General features: G+C 47.0%; 3 protein-coding genes and 1 long non-coding RNA gene across 24 annotated transcripts in view; 3 read left to right on the top strand and 1 right to left on the bottom strand.

The window, feature by feature from the left end:
* LOC101682709 (immunoglobulin lambda-1 light chain-like) overlaps positions 1-16006 on the top strand; it is a 1123284-nt gene that overhangs the window by 747594 nt on the left and 359684 nt on the right. The window contains exon 3 of one of the 14 annotated variants that reach the window (XM_045065731.1): positions 7366-7372. The exons of the other annotated variants lie outside the window; for them this stretch is intronic. Within the exon in view, the coding sequence (XP_044921666.1) occupies positions 7366-7372 (7 nt within the window). The remainder of the gene's footprint in view (positions 1-7365; positions 7373-16006) is intronic. 14 annotated transcript variants of the gene reach the window in all.
* Positions 1-16006, top strand: part of LOC101676037 (immunoglobulin lambda variable 4-3) — a 780698-nt gene that overhangs the window by 423458 nt on the left and 341234 nt on the right. The gene's annotated exons all lie outside the window — the stretch shown is intronic.
* LOC101680986 (immunoglobulin lambda-1 light chain-like) overlaps positions 1-16006 on the top strand; it is a 586873-nt gene that overhangs the window by 234969 nt on the left and 335898 nt on the right. The gene's annotated exons all lie outside the window — the stretch shown is intronic.
* LOC123387656 overlaps positions 10237-16006 on the bottom strand; it is a 37502-nt gene continuing 31732 nt past the window's right edge. The window contains exon 4 of one of the 2 annotated variants that reach the window (XR_006602176.1): positions 10237-10602. This is a non-coding gene — a long non-coding RNA (uncharacterized LOC123387656). Of the gene's footprint in view, positions 10603-11483; positions 13226-16006 lie in introns of those variants that run through there. The other variant, XR_006602177.1, reaches the window with a different exon arrangement.

A 16006-nucleotide genomic window follows, 5' to 3' on the forward strand; every position in this document is an offset into this window, starting at 1 on the left:
GATCCTAATTTTCCTAATTTTCTTCTTCACAACATTTTCTTTTTGGACTCAATTTTTGTGAGAATATGATATATAGTGCATATAACAAATAAAATATGTGTTAACCCACTGTGTATGTTGTCAGTAAGGTTTTGGTCAAGAGTAGACTAGTAGTAGTTCAAGTTCGGGGGAGTCTAAGATATATGCAGATTTTAGACTGCACCTGTGTCAGCACCCCTAACACCTGCTTTGTTCAAAACTCAACTGTAATGTGAATTTTTCATAATCTGTTCAAAAAAATAAATAAATGTGGTAGGCTTCCTAACTCATTCATGTAGACATTGTTACACTGATACCAAAAGTACACCTCACTGGAAAGCTATAGATTGCTGTCTCTTACAAATACAGGCACAGAAATCATCAACAAAATATTGTCAAACTTAATCCAGCAACACATAGAAAGAAATAGACACCAGGAACAAAGAGATTTATTGCAACAATACAAGGGGTTTGAAAATACAAAAACAATTAGTAGAATACAGCATATCCATGGAATAAAATGCCAGACTCACATGATTATCTCAATAGATGCAGAAAGAGCATTTGACAAATCCAATATCCTTTCATTAGAAAATGACAGACCACCCAGCAGATGAGCACAATGACCATCAGCTACAAAAAGGCTGCTGCTTCCACTTCGGTTTGCTCCTTTTCACACAGGGACCATTCCTATGATTCACCAAAACCAGAAACAAAAGAGCAAAATGAATTCTGACAACACCTCACTCCAGACCCCAATTCTTAACTTCTACAAAAATATTACCTGGTTCTGACAAGATTTAAATCACAGACACCTTAGGTTCTCACTGTTTCTTCAGCCTCAGACAAACAGGAATCTTCCCCACAGACACTGGCTCTGCTGTCCCCAAACACATGTCCTGTACCTGTTCCTTCTTCTCACCCTCACAGAGTCTCTAGTGTCACCTCCCCAAAACTACCTCTTCCAACCTCTCCTTGCACAGTGTCATTTTTCCTGATATCCAACTTAATTGTCTGCATATTACCTACTAATGAATGGTTTTTCCCTATAATTATTTGATTAGTTCATTGATTTGTGGTCATTATTTCCCTACTGGTCACAAAACCTTACTGTTAAGATATACAGATAGTAAGCAGAGGCACGAACAGACAAATTTCCTCCCAATAAAGCCTGGAGGCAGAAGCCTACTTTCCAAGATACTCTCCAATTCCAGGTCCCCAATCTACTCACCTTTTGTCTCAACATCTCAGCCATGGAGCTTTGCCTTTCTTTCATTCTTACTGACAACAGAGCTCACCTGACTACTACAGTTCCAGCTGTCACACCATGTTCAAAAGGAAAGGCACTCCATATATCTGGTGTGTTTCCTTACTTCATGAGATCAAAAGTCCCCAGAAAAATCACCAGATGAATGACATAGCTATTGGCCAGTGCTAAACACAGGGTCAGTACCGGCCGTGAAGGACATAGGAATAACAATGGTTTTGACTTTCAAATGAATACAGAAGACAAGACCTAGGTAAAAGGTCTACTGCCTCACCAAAACAAGTGTGTCCATTATGTCACCCCACCCACAACGTGGAAACTCTGAGAGAGCAACTGTCTTGTTCACAAAGCTTTCCCAGGATGGAAAGTCTGCCAGACCAAAGTGGGACTGAATAAATTATTTGCCAGGGGAGTGTTCTCCTGCCTTTATCCATGGAGCTGTAGCCACCACTGCCCTATTTTGGTACATCAGCCACCAGGGTTACTAGGAAGCAGTTCCTGAGTCCTGTGTCCCCCAGCCCCCAGCCCAGAACAATACCCATGATGACCCACCACCTCAATGGTAGGAGCAGTAACACCTCAGACAAGTTGCACTTTCTCCTCCTATTTTTCATGGATGCTCGGATCTCCTTCAGGCTGGCCTTGAGAGTGGCAGGGCACATAGAGTAGAATATATCTCCCTGAGTCCAGCAGTCCACAGATCAGGAAATAAGCATGTGAGCAGTGGGTTCTGAATCTCCACCGGGACTAAAAGATTTCCTTGCACCTCCAGACGAGTGGCCAGCAGGAGGTAGCAGAGATTAACCGGCCAAGCCATCTGGCCATGGGGAGGGTGTGGGCATCAGGAGTTCTAACAGGGAGTGTTGTTCACCAGGACCTGGAACCAGAAGGAAAGGTGCAGGTTTTCTACACTGTCGCCTTTGACTCTAATGTAAAATTCTGACTCGGGGGCTTTCAGATCTGTATCTTGGTGATTTTGTCTCCGTCTCTAGCACAGGTTCAAGACTTCATGCCTCCCCACCCAGCACATTTCTGATACACTCAGTCATTGTCAGTCTCTGCTCAAGCTGAGTTGGCCCCAGCATACAACGCATCCTGTGGATACTGAGACACAACATCTATGACCAGCCCTCAGGACACACACCTACATCAGCCCTTCAATGGCTCCTTAAAACTCCATGTGTGCTTGGCAAGGGAGAACTTTTGTTTGGGTTCTGATGTTTCCCAATGGACATATGGCTTAGGCACTGCACTGACTTAAGCCACCTAGTGCCTGCAGAGGAAACCTGCTATTGTGGGTTAAGAAAATGCAGACAAACTCCACCTCAGTGCTCCACCAGCACAGACCAGACCAGCTGTGTTGTCAGGACATGCAGAGGGATCGAGTTCATTCCCCAGACTATGGACTGGGGGTGAAGCAGAATCCCCTGAACTGATGGTGGGTCTGCAACCCCAGCCCTCACTTCTCTGTGTCCCTTGGGGCTGAGACCTGCTCTGAAACCACAAGGCTCCTCAGAAGCAGCCCCTGAACCTCAGCTGATTTGCAGGACCATCTTATCCCTCCAGCAAGGGGATAAGAGTTGCCTGGGATGAAGCCAGCCCAGCCACAGGACTTGGGGAACAGAATCAGGTCACTCCACCATGGCCTGAACCCACCTCCTCCTTGGCCCCCTTGCTCACTGCACAGGTGCTACACCCAGGCTCAGACCCTCTGCAGCCCCCAGGGATCTGGAGCAATCCAGGCCCTGACTCTGAGCTCAACAGGGAGCTGCTTGTCGAGGGGAGGATGAACATGACCCTGCTGCAGGATGAGAGACTGGAGGGGGGCTGAGATGCTGGGAGGGTGGAAACAGGGCCCCAAGAATCCCTGGAGCTCAGGCCAGGCAGGTGATGGTGTACTAGGGATGAGACCCAGAGCTGAAAGCCTAACACTCCTTTTCTTTCTTGCAGCATCCTTAGCCTCCTATGCTGACTCAGCCCCCATCTGTGTCAGTGGCTCTGAGACAGATGGTCCAGGTCACCTGTGGGGGAAACAAAATTGGAAATAAAAATGTTTACTGGTACCAGCAGAAGTCAGGCCAGAGTCCTGTGCTGATCATCTATTCTAGAAGCAGCAGGCCCTCGTGGATCCCTGAGGGATTCTCAGACACCAACTCTGGGATCACACCCACCCTGACCATCAGTGGATTTCAGACTGACTATTACTCTCAGGTGTGGGATAGCAGTGCTGATGCTCACAGTGACGCAATGCCTTCCCTGTCTGTGTCTCACTCTCCTCCAACACCAGGAGGCCTGTGCACAAAGCAATGAGCAGGTCTGACTCAGGTCCCCAAATGCAACATCCCCAGACCTCCCTAGACACCCACATGTTGGCAGTACCTGCACAAGGTGTACAGGGTTGATTTGGGGCTCCTGAGATTGTCTGGGCTGAAAATATTTGGAAATAGAGTGACTGGGCATAAGCATTAACAGAAAGAAACATCTGTCAATCGTCATCATCCCGCATTTCCATATGGTGGTCATAGACCACTCCTTCACCCAACTTCCCAGGACTAAAGCCCAGAATCTTCCAGCTCACTAGAGCTCCTAAAACCCTGCCACCTGCCAGCTGGGGATTCTGAGTGGAGCAGACCAGTGCATTACTCACTGTAGTCACCCCTCTTCTGGTCTCACATAAGCCCCCATCTCTGCCTGGAGCTCCTGACAGTCACAGGGATCCTCCTCACTGGAGAAGTGCTCTTGGTAGAAAACTGTCTCCCCAGGTTTCTGGCCATTCTCGGAGAGACTGTGTTGAATGATGGCCTGACCCAAGGTCCCAAGACCCTCTCTCAGGTTCAGGTGTCTTGAATGGTCCGAGCAGGAAGGCAGCCTCATCTGATGTCCCACTGTATGTCACTCTCTTTCTGCACTGTCTGGCCAGCCTCACTCCCTCCAGATTTCCTGCAAATGCACTTCTCCATCTCAGAGTCTGTTTTTGGGAACCCAATCCAGGACAACCAGGGACCTGAGGAGTCTACTATAGATCCACAAAGCTCTGCTTTCTCCTCCAAATCCAACTTAGCATGTGAGATCCCCAGACAGACCATATTGTATCTTCTATTTTTATACAATGAGAAAAGATGCATACACACTTGGTGCTATGAGTTCTGATAGGCAGTTGGAGAGTCTGTCCATCCTGAGAGTGAATGGGGGATGATGAGACAGTGGCCTCCTCCTACAAAGTGTCCAGGTGGTATACAACCATGGGACTGAGACCAACAATGGGTGCTGCCTCATTGATACTTCCCAAATGGTGAACTTCTCTTAACAGTCACCCTACCCAGAAATATGGACTGACAATGATCTTATGAAATACAGCTCAGCCTGTCAATGCAGACAAGTAATAAGCCAGCACAGCCCACCCCTCCTCCACATGACATTCACCCAGGTCCCCACAAATCAGGCTCCAAATAAAGAGAATATTTGGAGCCTTGCTTCCACATCATAGGATAAATCTGTGAAGTGAACAACTATGAACATGTTCACCCTTTCCCTACAAGGGGATACAAAATACATTTTTGTCTACTTGTGATTTTTATTTTGTCCCAACTGATTTGATATCCCATAAATTTGAAAGTGAGATATAAAGTTAACTATTGTTAATACATTTGATGATAGTTAATAATGGGATGGAGCAAGTGAACAAAACAGAAACATATGATGACTATGTATCCAAACATTTTTTGTCAATTTATTTATTTTCAGTAAAACAGTATTCATTATTTTTTCACCATACCCAGTGCTCCATGCAATCCATGCCCTCTATAATACCCACCACCTGGTACCCCAACCTCCCACACCCCTGCCACTTCAAACCCCTCAGATTGTTTTTCAGAGTCCATAGTCTCTCATGATTCACCTCCCCTTCTAATTTATGCTGACTCCCTTCTCCTCTCTAACACCCCTTGTCCTCCATGATATTTGTTATGCTCCACAAATAAGTGAAACCATATGATAATTGACTCTCTCTGCTTGACTTACTTCACTCAGCATAATCTCTTCCAGTCCCGTCCATGTTGCTACAAAAGTTGGGTATTCATCCTTTCTGATGGAGGCATAATACTCCATAGTGTATATGGACCACATCTTCCTTATCCATTCGTCCATTGAAGGGCATCTTGGTTCTTTCCATAGTTTGGCGACTGTGGCCATTGCTGCTATAAACAGTGGGGTACAGATGGACCTTCTTTTCACTACATCTGTATCTTTGGGGTAAATACCCAGGAGTGCAATGGCAGGGTCATAGGGAAGTTCTCTTTGTAATTTCTTGAGGAATCTCCACACTGTTCTCCAAAGAGGTTGCACCAACTTGCATTCCCACCAACAGTGGAAGAGGGTTCCCCTTTCTCCACATCCCCTCGAACACTTGTTGTTTCCTGTTTTGTTAATTTTGGCCATTCTAACTGGTGTAAGGTGATATCTCAATGTGGTTTTAATTTGAATCTCCCTGAGGGCTAATGATGATGAACATTTTTTCATGTGTCTGATAGCCATTTGTATGTCTTGATGGGTGAAGTGTCTGTTCATATCTTCTTCCCATTTTTTGATATGTTTGCCTGTTTCGTGTGTGTTGAGTTTGAGGAGTTCATTATAGATCCTGGATATCAACCTTTTGTCTGTACTGTCATTTGCAAATATCTTCTCCCATTCCGTGGGTTGCCTCTTTGTTTTTTTGACTGTTTCCTTTGCTGTGCAGAAGCTTTTGATTTTGATGAAGTCCCAAAAGTTTATTTTTGCTTTTGTTTCCTTTGCCTTTGGAGACATATCTTGAAAGAAGTTGCTGTGGCTGATATCGAAGAGATTACTCCCTATGTTCTCCTCTAGGATTCTGATGGATTTCTGTCTCATATTGAGGTCTTTTATCCATTTTGAGTTTATCTTTATGTATGGTGTAAGAGAATGGTCGAGTTTCATTCTTCTACATATAGCTGTCCAGTTTTCCCAGCACCATTTATTGAAGAGACTGTCTTTTTTCCACTGTATATTTTTTCCCGTTTTGTCGAAGATTAATTGACCATAGATTTGAGGGTTCATATCTGGGCTCTCTACTCTGTTCCACTGGTCTATGTGTCTGTTTTTATGCCAGTACCATGCTGTCTTGGTGATCACAGCTTTGTAATAAAGCTTGAAATCAAGTAACGTGATGCACTCAGCTTTATTTTTGTTTTTCAACATTTCCTTAGCGGTTTTGCCGATGGCCTGGGCTGGGAGTGCCCGGCTTGCGCACCCCTCTTTCAGAGGTGGCTATGGGTCGCTTGCACGTCTCAGGCACTGAGAACGGGGCGCAGGTCCGTAAGCACCAGGCTGGGCATTTGCGCACCTCTGTCAGGGGAGAGTTTGGGGCGCGCGGCTGAGTGCTGTGAAGTGTGTAAACCTGGTGATTCACAGACCTGTACCCCTGGGGATAAAATATATGTTTATAAAAAATAAAAAATTAAAAAAAAAAAAAAAAAAAAAAAAAAAAAAAAAAAAAAAAAAGAAACAATGGCGCGGATCAAAGAGCGCTGGCGGGGCCTTTGTAACTCAGGGGAGCATGAGGGACGTGCGCGCGTATCTCAAGCTTTGTGGTAGGGCTCACGCGTTCTGCCAACCAGTGTGGCTCCCATCCCCTCACAGGAACTAGAACCCACGCATTCTTGGGCGCGCTGGCGGCTTAGGGACCAAGAGCTGGTTTCTCCGCCGCACTCTCTCTGCCTCAGTGCTGGGGAGGCTGTCCTGGGACCGGGGACTTAAGCCCCTCTCCCTAGCCGTCCTGATTCCCACAATCTCCCCCCGCGATCCTTTGCTCTTTGGAAGTGCTTTCTTTTTTTTTTTTTTTTTTAAGATTTTATTTATTTATTTTTCAGAGGGAGAGCGAGAACAAGCACAGGCAGACAGAGTGGAAGGCAGAGTCAGAGGGAGAAGCAGACTCCCCATGGAGCAAGGAGCCCGATGTGGGACTGGATCCCAGGACGCTGGGATCATGACCTGAGCCGAAGGCAGCTGCTTAACCAACTGAGCCACCCAGGCGTCCCTGGAAGTGCTCTCAACCAGTCTCCAAGTTAATGCTGGTCCCAAGACGCAGGGCACTCTCACTCGTATTGGGGTATTACTTTCCAACTGGTCACCTCTGGTGGCTCCCTCCCCCTTTTATCTTCTGATATCAGTCCCCCGTTCCCACTTCTCTTTACCTGCCCACTGGCATCTTCTGCCCCTGTAGAGATCCAGACGTGTATAATTCTGATCTCAGGCTGATTTCATGGGTGATTGGAGTTCTTTGGTAGGTAATCAGCTCACTTTGGGGTACCGGCTGAAAAGGCGCCTCCTCCTACTCCCCTGCCATCTTGTCCCCCCTGTATCCAAACATTTTTACATCATAAGGAGAGAGCATGTGTTAGTTCTATCCTGTTCATTTCTTCCATTACTCAGAGGTCAGAGTGGTATCTATAATTACCTTCCTCACTGTCCAACCCATAGCCTCTTCCCTCAACAAACACCTGAGCTTTCTGGATCCTCCCTGGTTACAACCACCAAACATTCATTCTGGAAGGTGGGTCCCTTATCAACCCTGCTGCATTGGATTGTAGTGAATTTATGACTGTAATCACAGTCCCAGGGAATAATAGAGTATCGGCTCAGTCCATGCATACACTTGCTTACCCCAGCTGTGTTGTAGATATCCAATTGTCTTGTGATAGACAACAAGCTTCCCCTAGCCAGTGCTGCCTACTCATCTGGGTTATTCAATGCTGGGAAGGCGTGGTGTGTTGCCCTCTCAACCACCAGAGCAGTGTGGTCAATATCCCACTGGAGTATCCCATCCACAAGGCATACCCCATGTGGCTGGTATAAAGTCTATTCTTAAATCATTTTTTCTACATCATTACAGGCTAAAGATGAGCTCAGTGACCAGAGTGGGACAGTTAAACCCCAAGAACCAGGTGGCCTCATATGACCTAGGAAGGCAAGGAGAAGAAGTGAGACTTTCCACCATGACCGAGAACCTCACCCTGTGAAGTTCAGTGAGTACACAGTCCCAGGGGGAAGGGGAGGGATTGCTCCCCAAGATACACATGCAGCTGCAGCAGGACTGGGTGGGTCCTAGGCATCTGCAGGTGGGACGGCTCCCCAGTGAGCCTGTGGTGCTCCTCCTCTGAGGACCCCATTCTCAGTGCCTTCATGCCATCTCCCCGGCTGCTCCCAGCACAGGTGAGAGACCCAAAAAGAGACACAGTATGCACACAGGTGCCTTGTTGTCCATCCCACTCAAGTCAATGACGTCAGGGCACTGCTCTCCCAGTTCTCCCCTTTGCTCCCTCCTCACAGGGTTGGGGCCAGTCTGTCCTAAGTCCACCTCCCTATACATCTGGGGTCAGAAGGTCACCATCTCCTGTGCCATGGCAGTAGAGTCACTTGGGATATAATCATGTCTCCTGCTACCAACAGCTCCTGGCACAGCCCCATCTGGCCATGGGATGGGGTCAGGAGTCACTCCTCACAGACCCCAGACTCCAACTCTGGGAGCTTGTACTCTTGGAGCATCTCTGGCTCCACAGCAGTCCTGAGAATGGTTACTTGGGAACTCAGAGCCTTGGGATTTATCCCCCAAATCTGTGTGGGTACCAAGTGAAGCCATGCAGTGCAAACCAAAACCTTGCAAACCAGAGCCATAACAGTGAGTACCATTTGGACCAAGACCACATGAGCTGGTACCACTTATGGTAGTGTGTGCATCTTTGACCAAATCCACATTGGCCAAGGCCACCTAGGCTGGTGCCACTAGGACAGATGCCAACTGAGTGGTGCCACTTGAACTGAAGCATTCAGATCTGGTGCCACGTGGGTAGAGGACCCATTCACCAATGCCTTATCCTCAGTGTCACATTAGCCATGGCCATGATAGCCAAAGACACATGAGCTAAGACTACATATCAGATGCCATGCAAACAGAAACCGTGTTTTCCTATGACACGTGGATGAAGCCCTGTCCACCCAGACCCTGTGAGCAGGTGACACTTTCTCGTTTGTTGGAATGATGCTAAAATAGCAGCCAAGAAGAACACTGCATTGCAACATTCCTTCCAACCAAAGGTCAGCCCCACATCCTCAGAGGAGTGAAGCCTCTCATGAAGATGACAGAACAGGGTAATGGACAGCGTGATGACAGCCACTACCTGCCAGTAACCATGGCAAATGCTTAATGATGAGGCAAGAAGCCTCCACATTTTGATTCCAGGTAGAGGAATTTAGCTCTCATGCCTGGCCAGCCAAGAAAAAAGGATGGCCTCTGCACTGGACAATGAGGTAGAAATTCCCCCCATGCATGGAAATCACCAATGAAGGATACATTCCCTCATGCAAGTGGGTTCCAAGCAACATTGTGTGGTGTGAAGCCACATGATTCAAATGAAGATTACATCATGGGCACCATGTGGAGTGAGGCCACCTGAGGAGATGCCACTTGGACTGAAGCTGCATGAGTTGGTGTATGGTGAGGAGAGAGCTCTTTCCCAGGGACCTCAGTGATGAGGAACTGAGAACACAGCCACCTGGGCTGGTACAACTCCCTGTTGGAAGAAATGGAGAAAGGGAAGAAGAACATGGACAAAGAAACACTATATACAAGGATGTTATGTGGAATGTCAGTGCTAATCACACCCTGGAAATGGTCTAAATGCAAAGAAAAGACAGATTGTCAAACTGAGTTTAACAGTAATGCCTGACTCTATGTCCCATTTCAGAAAACTACTATAAATGAAACCACATGAAAATCCAAGTGTAAGTACAAGCTCCCACCAATACCGCTCTACAATGTAGAATATGAAACATTCACAGGGAAGACACAGAGAATGAACACTTAAAAATAGTTAGAAAGAAATTATTTATATTGCATGTATTTTATACACACAAACAAAATAAGAAATATTCGCAGTGCACGTCTTAGAGGGGAGGGTCTGGGGGGTGGGTAATAGGGTGATGGATATTAAGGAAGGCACATGATATAATGAGCCCTGAGTGTTGTACACAACTATGAATCACTGAACTGTATTCCTGAAAGTAACACACTATATGTTAATTAATTGATTTTAAATTAAAATTAAAAATAAAATTTAAAAATAATTTTTACATACAGACAAACAAGAGCTCCCATGTGGAGCTGAGAGGTAGGAACAGCTCCACAGGCACCAGGTCCATGAAGCCTTCCCAGAAGCACAGAGATTCTCTTCAGCAGCCTGAGAAGGAGCATTTCCACAGGAACCAGTGATGACATGACAGAATCTCGGGATGGCCAGGTCCAGCTGTAGGTTCAGGAGACAGAGCTCTGGATTCTTCACCATGACTGGGACCCTCTCCTGCTCCCCCTCCTCACTCTCTACCCATGTCTTGCCTGTAAGGCCCTGCCCAAGGGCTCAGCCCCCACAGGACCCTGAGCATGACCCTGAGCCTGAGCTCAGCCCAGGGAATGCTGCAAGGGTGGAGACAATGAGAATGAGCCCCAGAGTCTCCCAATTTTGCAGGCCCTTTGGTTATCTGTAAGATTAGCTTCCCCCTAGATAGAGTGGCCATGACATCCTCGTCACTACCACCTACTCAGGAGACAGAGGACCAAACAATAATGCTGAGCAGAGCCCGAGGACCCAGGCCAGGGCCCTGCATGGCCAAACAGCCTCCACTGTCCCCACAGGTTCTCCATCTCTAACCTGGGACATGACCCCACTGACCTTCTCCATGTGCAAGCCACAGGGGTTCTTTAGAGACCAGCCAGGATGGGGGATGGCAGTGAGTCTGGAACAGAAAGCCTGCTGCCCCACCTGGTGCCACCCTCCCTCCCTATTTCTTGTCCTGGTAGCTATGCCCTGAGGAGTTTATAATAACAACAACAACAACAATAATAATGCAGATTTATCGGAGAAAAACAACTATCATATGATCTCCCTGATATGAGGAAGTGGAGATACAACATGGGGGGTTTGGGGGTCAGGTAAAGAATAAATGAAACAAGATGGGATCAGGAGGGAGACAAACCATAAGAGACTCTTAATGTCACAAAACAAACTGAAGGGGACCGGGGGAAAGGGGTAGGGAGAGGGTGGTGGGGTTATGGACATTGGGGAGGGTATGTGCTATGGTGAGTGCTTTGAAGTATGTAAACCTCACAATTCACAGACCTGTACCCCTGGGACTAATAATACATTATATGTTTGTAAAAAAAAATAAAATAAAATAATGCAGATTTATGTGCACAAGTAAGCTTTACACCAAAAGCATCACCTGTTCCCACTTATGACAATCTGCACTAATTGGGGTGGGGAAGCATCAGTCTTGACTTAATACACAGGAAACTGGATGTGATGGGACATTACAAGGATTTATCCAGATTTGGCCCTTTTCCAATGCACTACACTCTACCCCATATTCTTCTTTGTATACAAGATACCAGGCTAGTCCAGGACATTTCAACCCTAGGACAAGTACAGGAATCCCACTTGTCCTGCCTCATGTACCATGTATGTGGCCTATCTGTGCTGGGCTGGACAGGGCTTGGGGGTGGGGCAGCTGCCTGTGGGAGGCTGGAAACCATAGTCCACATCCCTTCTCAGGGACAGGTGTTATGGGGAGACCTGGAGGAATAAAGCTTCTGGTCTGAGTTCTCCTCCACCAAGAGGGGGCAGCAGAGCTGCATCAGAAATAGCAGGACAGAGGCTGGGGCTGTCCATGGGTAGCCTCACAGGGACACCAATTCTGGGGGTCCACAGAAGTCCAGGGTTCAGTCCCCAGAAAGAAGTTGGAATAATCACTCCTATCTCCAGCTGCTGAAGAGACCTTGCTCTGAAGGTCAGACACACAGTGACACCCAGGACACTGACAGGAGTCCTGACATAGGAAATGCATCCCCCTACTCTGTGCACTGGTGTTCCAGGAGCTATCTCGTCTGAGCTGGACTTGTTGAGAATATCCTGACCACTCACCTTCTGAATCTCCATCCCCATGTCCAGGCAGAAGCAGACCCAGGATTGCAGCTTCTTTGTTCAGGAGGGTCTCATGGGGTGGGACAAGGAGTACTTGGAGTCCCTGGTCTCTGGAATGACTGACACAGCCTCCTTGTGAGACTGTCTCCAGAAATAGATTCTCACTACCTGAGGCCTGAAGTGGAGGAAATTTGCATACAGCTCTGGTCCCTGGGCTGTCCTTGTGCAGTGACACAATCCAACTCCCTCCTGGGATGCTGGCCTGGCTCCAGAACTCACCATGTCAGAAGACATGGCTGGGACCCTAACAACACATGGAGCTCTGAAGTGTCTTTTTTAGTCAGTCGTGATTTCACATACCAATCACTTGTTTCCACGAAACATTGATGAATAATCATAAAGGAATCAATGTGCTGACAATCTATGAGCTGGTCTGCTGTGGGATGGGGATGTCAGAGAGATGAAATCACCACGTGTCAATACACTAGACGTTGTGATCAAACTTCAAAAGCAGATGGTCTGTTAACAAGTGGACTCTCACAGATAACGATGCACAGACATTCTGATGAGAAAGTTCCACAATCTGATGACATGGGGAGTAGAGGATCACAGTGCCGCAGGGGGACACAGTGGGGACACAGTGCAGGAGGAGGAAGGTAATGAGGGCATAGGACCATCTTTCCTTGAACAGGTGTCTGCATCTCTCAGAGGACCCAGCCCAGCTCCATGGCTAGGCTCCTGAAAGACCCCAGAGAGAGCCAAGGGCAGACCCCATACAGAGTAGTTTCATTTGGTTATCATGTGTTCAGATGCCAGGAAAGTAACTGATCCCAGATGTTTGTTGTCGAGGATGGTTTTGAAACTGGCAGCTGCTTGGAGTAAACTCAGGGCTCTTCTCTTCCTCCTCAATCACATGTTCTGATCTCACAACTCGTGGATCACTTAGGAGCCCCTGAAGTGGAGGAAATTTGCATAACTACCAACAATCACTGACCCAAGGACCTAGAAAGGAATAAAAGAGGCTAGGGTGGAACCCAGAAGTGCTATGGTGTCTCAGGAGGCAGAGCTCTGGGCATTTCCACCATGGACTGGACCCCTCTCCTGCTCCCTGTCCTCACTCTCTGCACGGTGCTGTCCCTGGGCCCTCTGCAAATGCTAAGCCCCTACAGGACCTGAGCTGAGCCTGTCTCAAAACTTGAGCTCAGACCCAGCACAGCTTCATTAGGGGGATGCAGGGAAGGAGGCCCTGAACCTCACACCAACCTCTCTTCTGTCTTTTCAGGCTCCATGGCCTCCAGTGTGCTGACTCAGCCTCCCTCTGTGTCAGTGTCCCTAGGACAGATGGCTACCATCACCTGCTCTGGAGAGATACTGAGCAAAGAATATACACAATGGTACCAGAAGAAGCCAGGCCAATCACCCAAGTTGGTCATTTATAAGGACACTGAGCATCCCTCTGGGATCCCTGATCATTTCTCTGGCTCCGGTTCAGGGAACACACATACCCTGACCATCAGTGGGGCCCAGGCGGAGGATGAGGCTATTACTGTCAGTCATTCGATCTCAGTGCTGATGCTCACAGTGACACAGGCAGACAGAGAAGAGACACAAACCCCTTCCCCATCTCTGTCACACTCTCCTCCAGTCCCCAGAGGCCTGTGGACAGAGCAGTGAGCAGGTCTGACACAGGTTCCCAGATCTGAGATCTCCCAGCTGACCTACCTCACACCCTTCCAGGCACGCTCTGCATGGGATGGATCGTCAGCCATAAGAGAATAAGAATACATTTATTATAAGTACATTTATTCTGTGACCATGAGCACATGAATGACTGGATATGTTAAGAGACGATCTAGAAGACAGTTTTCAAAGGCAAGATCTTTTAAAAACACCCCTAAATGACCATCTTAAGTCCTGAGATGTAAAAATACAGAGATGATACTGACAGTGGATTATATGTAATAAAAGAAGAGACTAGTCATCTTGATGTCACATAATAGAGACTGTTCAAAATGAAACACAGAGTTAAATAGCTGGAGAAATTGAAGAAAATCTCAGTGCAAGAAGACAGCTTCTTTCCACCTTAAGATGTGTAATTGGAGTAACTTAGGCAGAGAAGGTTGGGGTTGGGTGATGACTGAAAATATATCTGAAGGGGAAAAGCCAACAAGTTTTCAAATTGGTGAAATTCATGAACCAATATATCCAGGAAGCTCAAAGAAGCTCAGGCACTGGCAACATGAGAGACAGCATAGCGCACATTATATGAAATTGCTACAAACCAGCGAGGCAGACACTCTTATAGCCAGAGAGGAGAGTCGTGTTCTTTACGGAAGAACCAGAATTATGATGGGAGCACATTTCTCATTATAGGCCACTTAAGCTAGAAAAGACTGATGCATTATTTTCAAAATATTAAAAGAAAATACCTGTCCATGGTGATGTCTACCCAGTGAAAATATCTTTGAAAACTGAAAGCAAAATAGAGTATTTTCTGTTGCAAATCATACAGAATTGACCTCCTGCAAACCCTCACTACAAGAATGCCCCTCAGACAGAAGGACAGGAAAGTAGAGAGTTAATTGCATCTACATAAATATATAAAAAGCATCAGATATCCTATGTATGTGGATAAATATAAAAGCATCTGTATTTGTTGATGTGTACAAAAGATAGTCAGCTGCTTACATCAGAAAGGATAACAATGTGTTGTGATTTATGCTGGATGTGAAAATAAAACTTACGACAATGAGAGCAAAGATGATGGGGAAGAGAAGACCATGTTATGACATCCTTAGCCTAAGTATGAATAGGATCATCACGGCAAATAAGTTTGATCAATTAAGAGGTAAAGATTCAAATCCTAAAGAAAAATTAAAATAAAATGTCTTCACAATAAAGGCTTACAGCTAATGAGGTCAATCAGTTAGGATTCTCCAGAGAATACAGATGCAGTAGGACATGTATCTCATATACACAGGGAGAGACTTATATTTAGAAATTTGGGGGGGAGACAAGATGGCGGGGAAGTAGGAGGATGTGCCGTTTCAACCTGTACCCTAAAGTGAGCTGATTACCTACCAAAGAACTCTGATCACCCACGAAATCAGCCTGATACCAGAATTATACATGTCTGGATCTCTACAGGGGCAGAAGACGCCAGTGGGCTGGTAAAGTGGAGTGGGAACGTCAGACTGATATCAGAAGATAAACAAAAGGCTGGGGCGGGGACCACCAGAGGCAGCCGATTGGAAAGTAATACCCCAATATGAGAGTGCCCTGTGACTGGGGACCAGCATTAACTTGGAGTCTGGTTGAAAGCACTCAAAAAGAACAAGGATTGTGGGGGGAAATTGTGGAAATCAGGGCAGTTAGGGACAGGGTTTTAAGTTCCCGGACCCAGGACAGCCTCCCCTGGCACAGAGAGAGTACGGCAGAGAAACCAGGTCTTGGTCCCTGAGCTGCCAGCATGCCCCAGAACGCATGGGGTCTGGCTCCTGTGAGAGCTGGGAGCCTCAACAGATGGCAGAACGCTGTGCTGTGCTATCAGAGCCTGAGATGCGCATGCCCTACACCCTCCCCTGGGAGAGGTGTGCGCAGGTGCCAGCCCAGTGCTCTCAGACCGAGAGGTGTGCGCAGGTGCCAGCCCAGTGCTCTCGGACCCGGAAAGACCAGGAACTCCCAGCCCGGGCCAGCGGGAAAATCTCAGTGTGTGATCACTACTTGGAACCTC

The sequence above is a fragment of the Mustela putorius genome, unplaced genomic scaffold (genome assembly GCF_011764305.1).
Source record: "Mustela putorius furo isolate JIRA1106 unplaced genomic scaffold, ASM1176430v1.1 tig00003858_pilon_pilon_pilon, whole genome shotgun sequence".
In the NCBI taxonomy this organism is placed as follows: domain Eukaryota; kingdom Metazoa; phylum Chordata; class Mammalia; order Carnivora; family Mustelidae; genus Mustela; species Mustela putorius.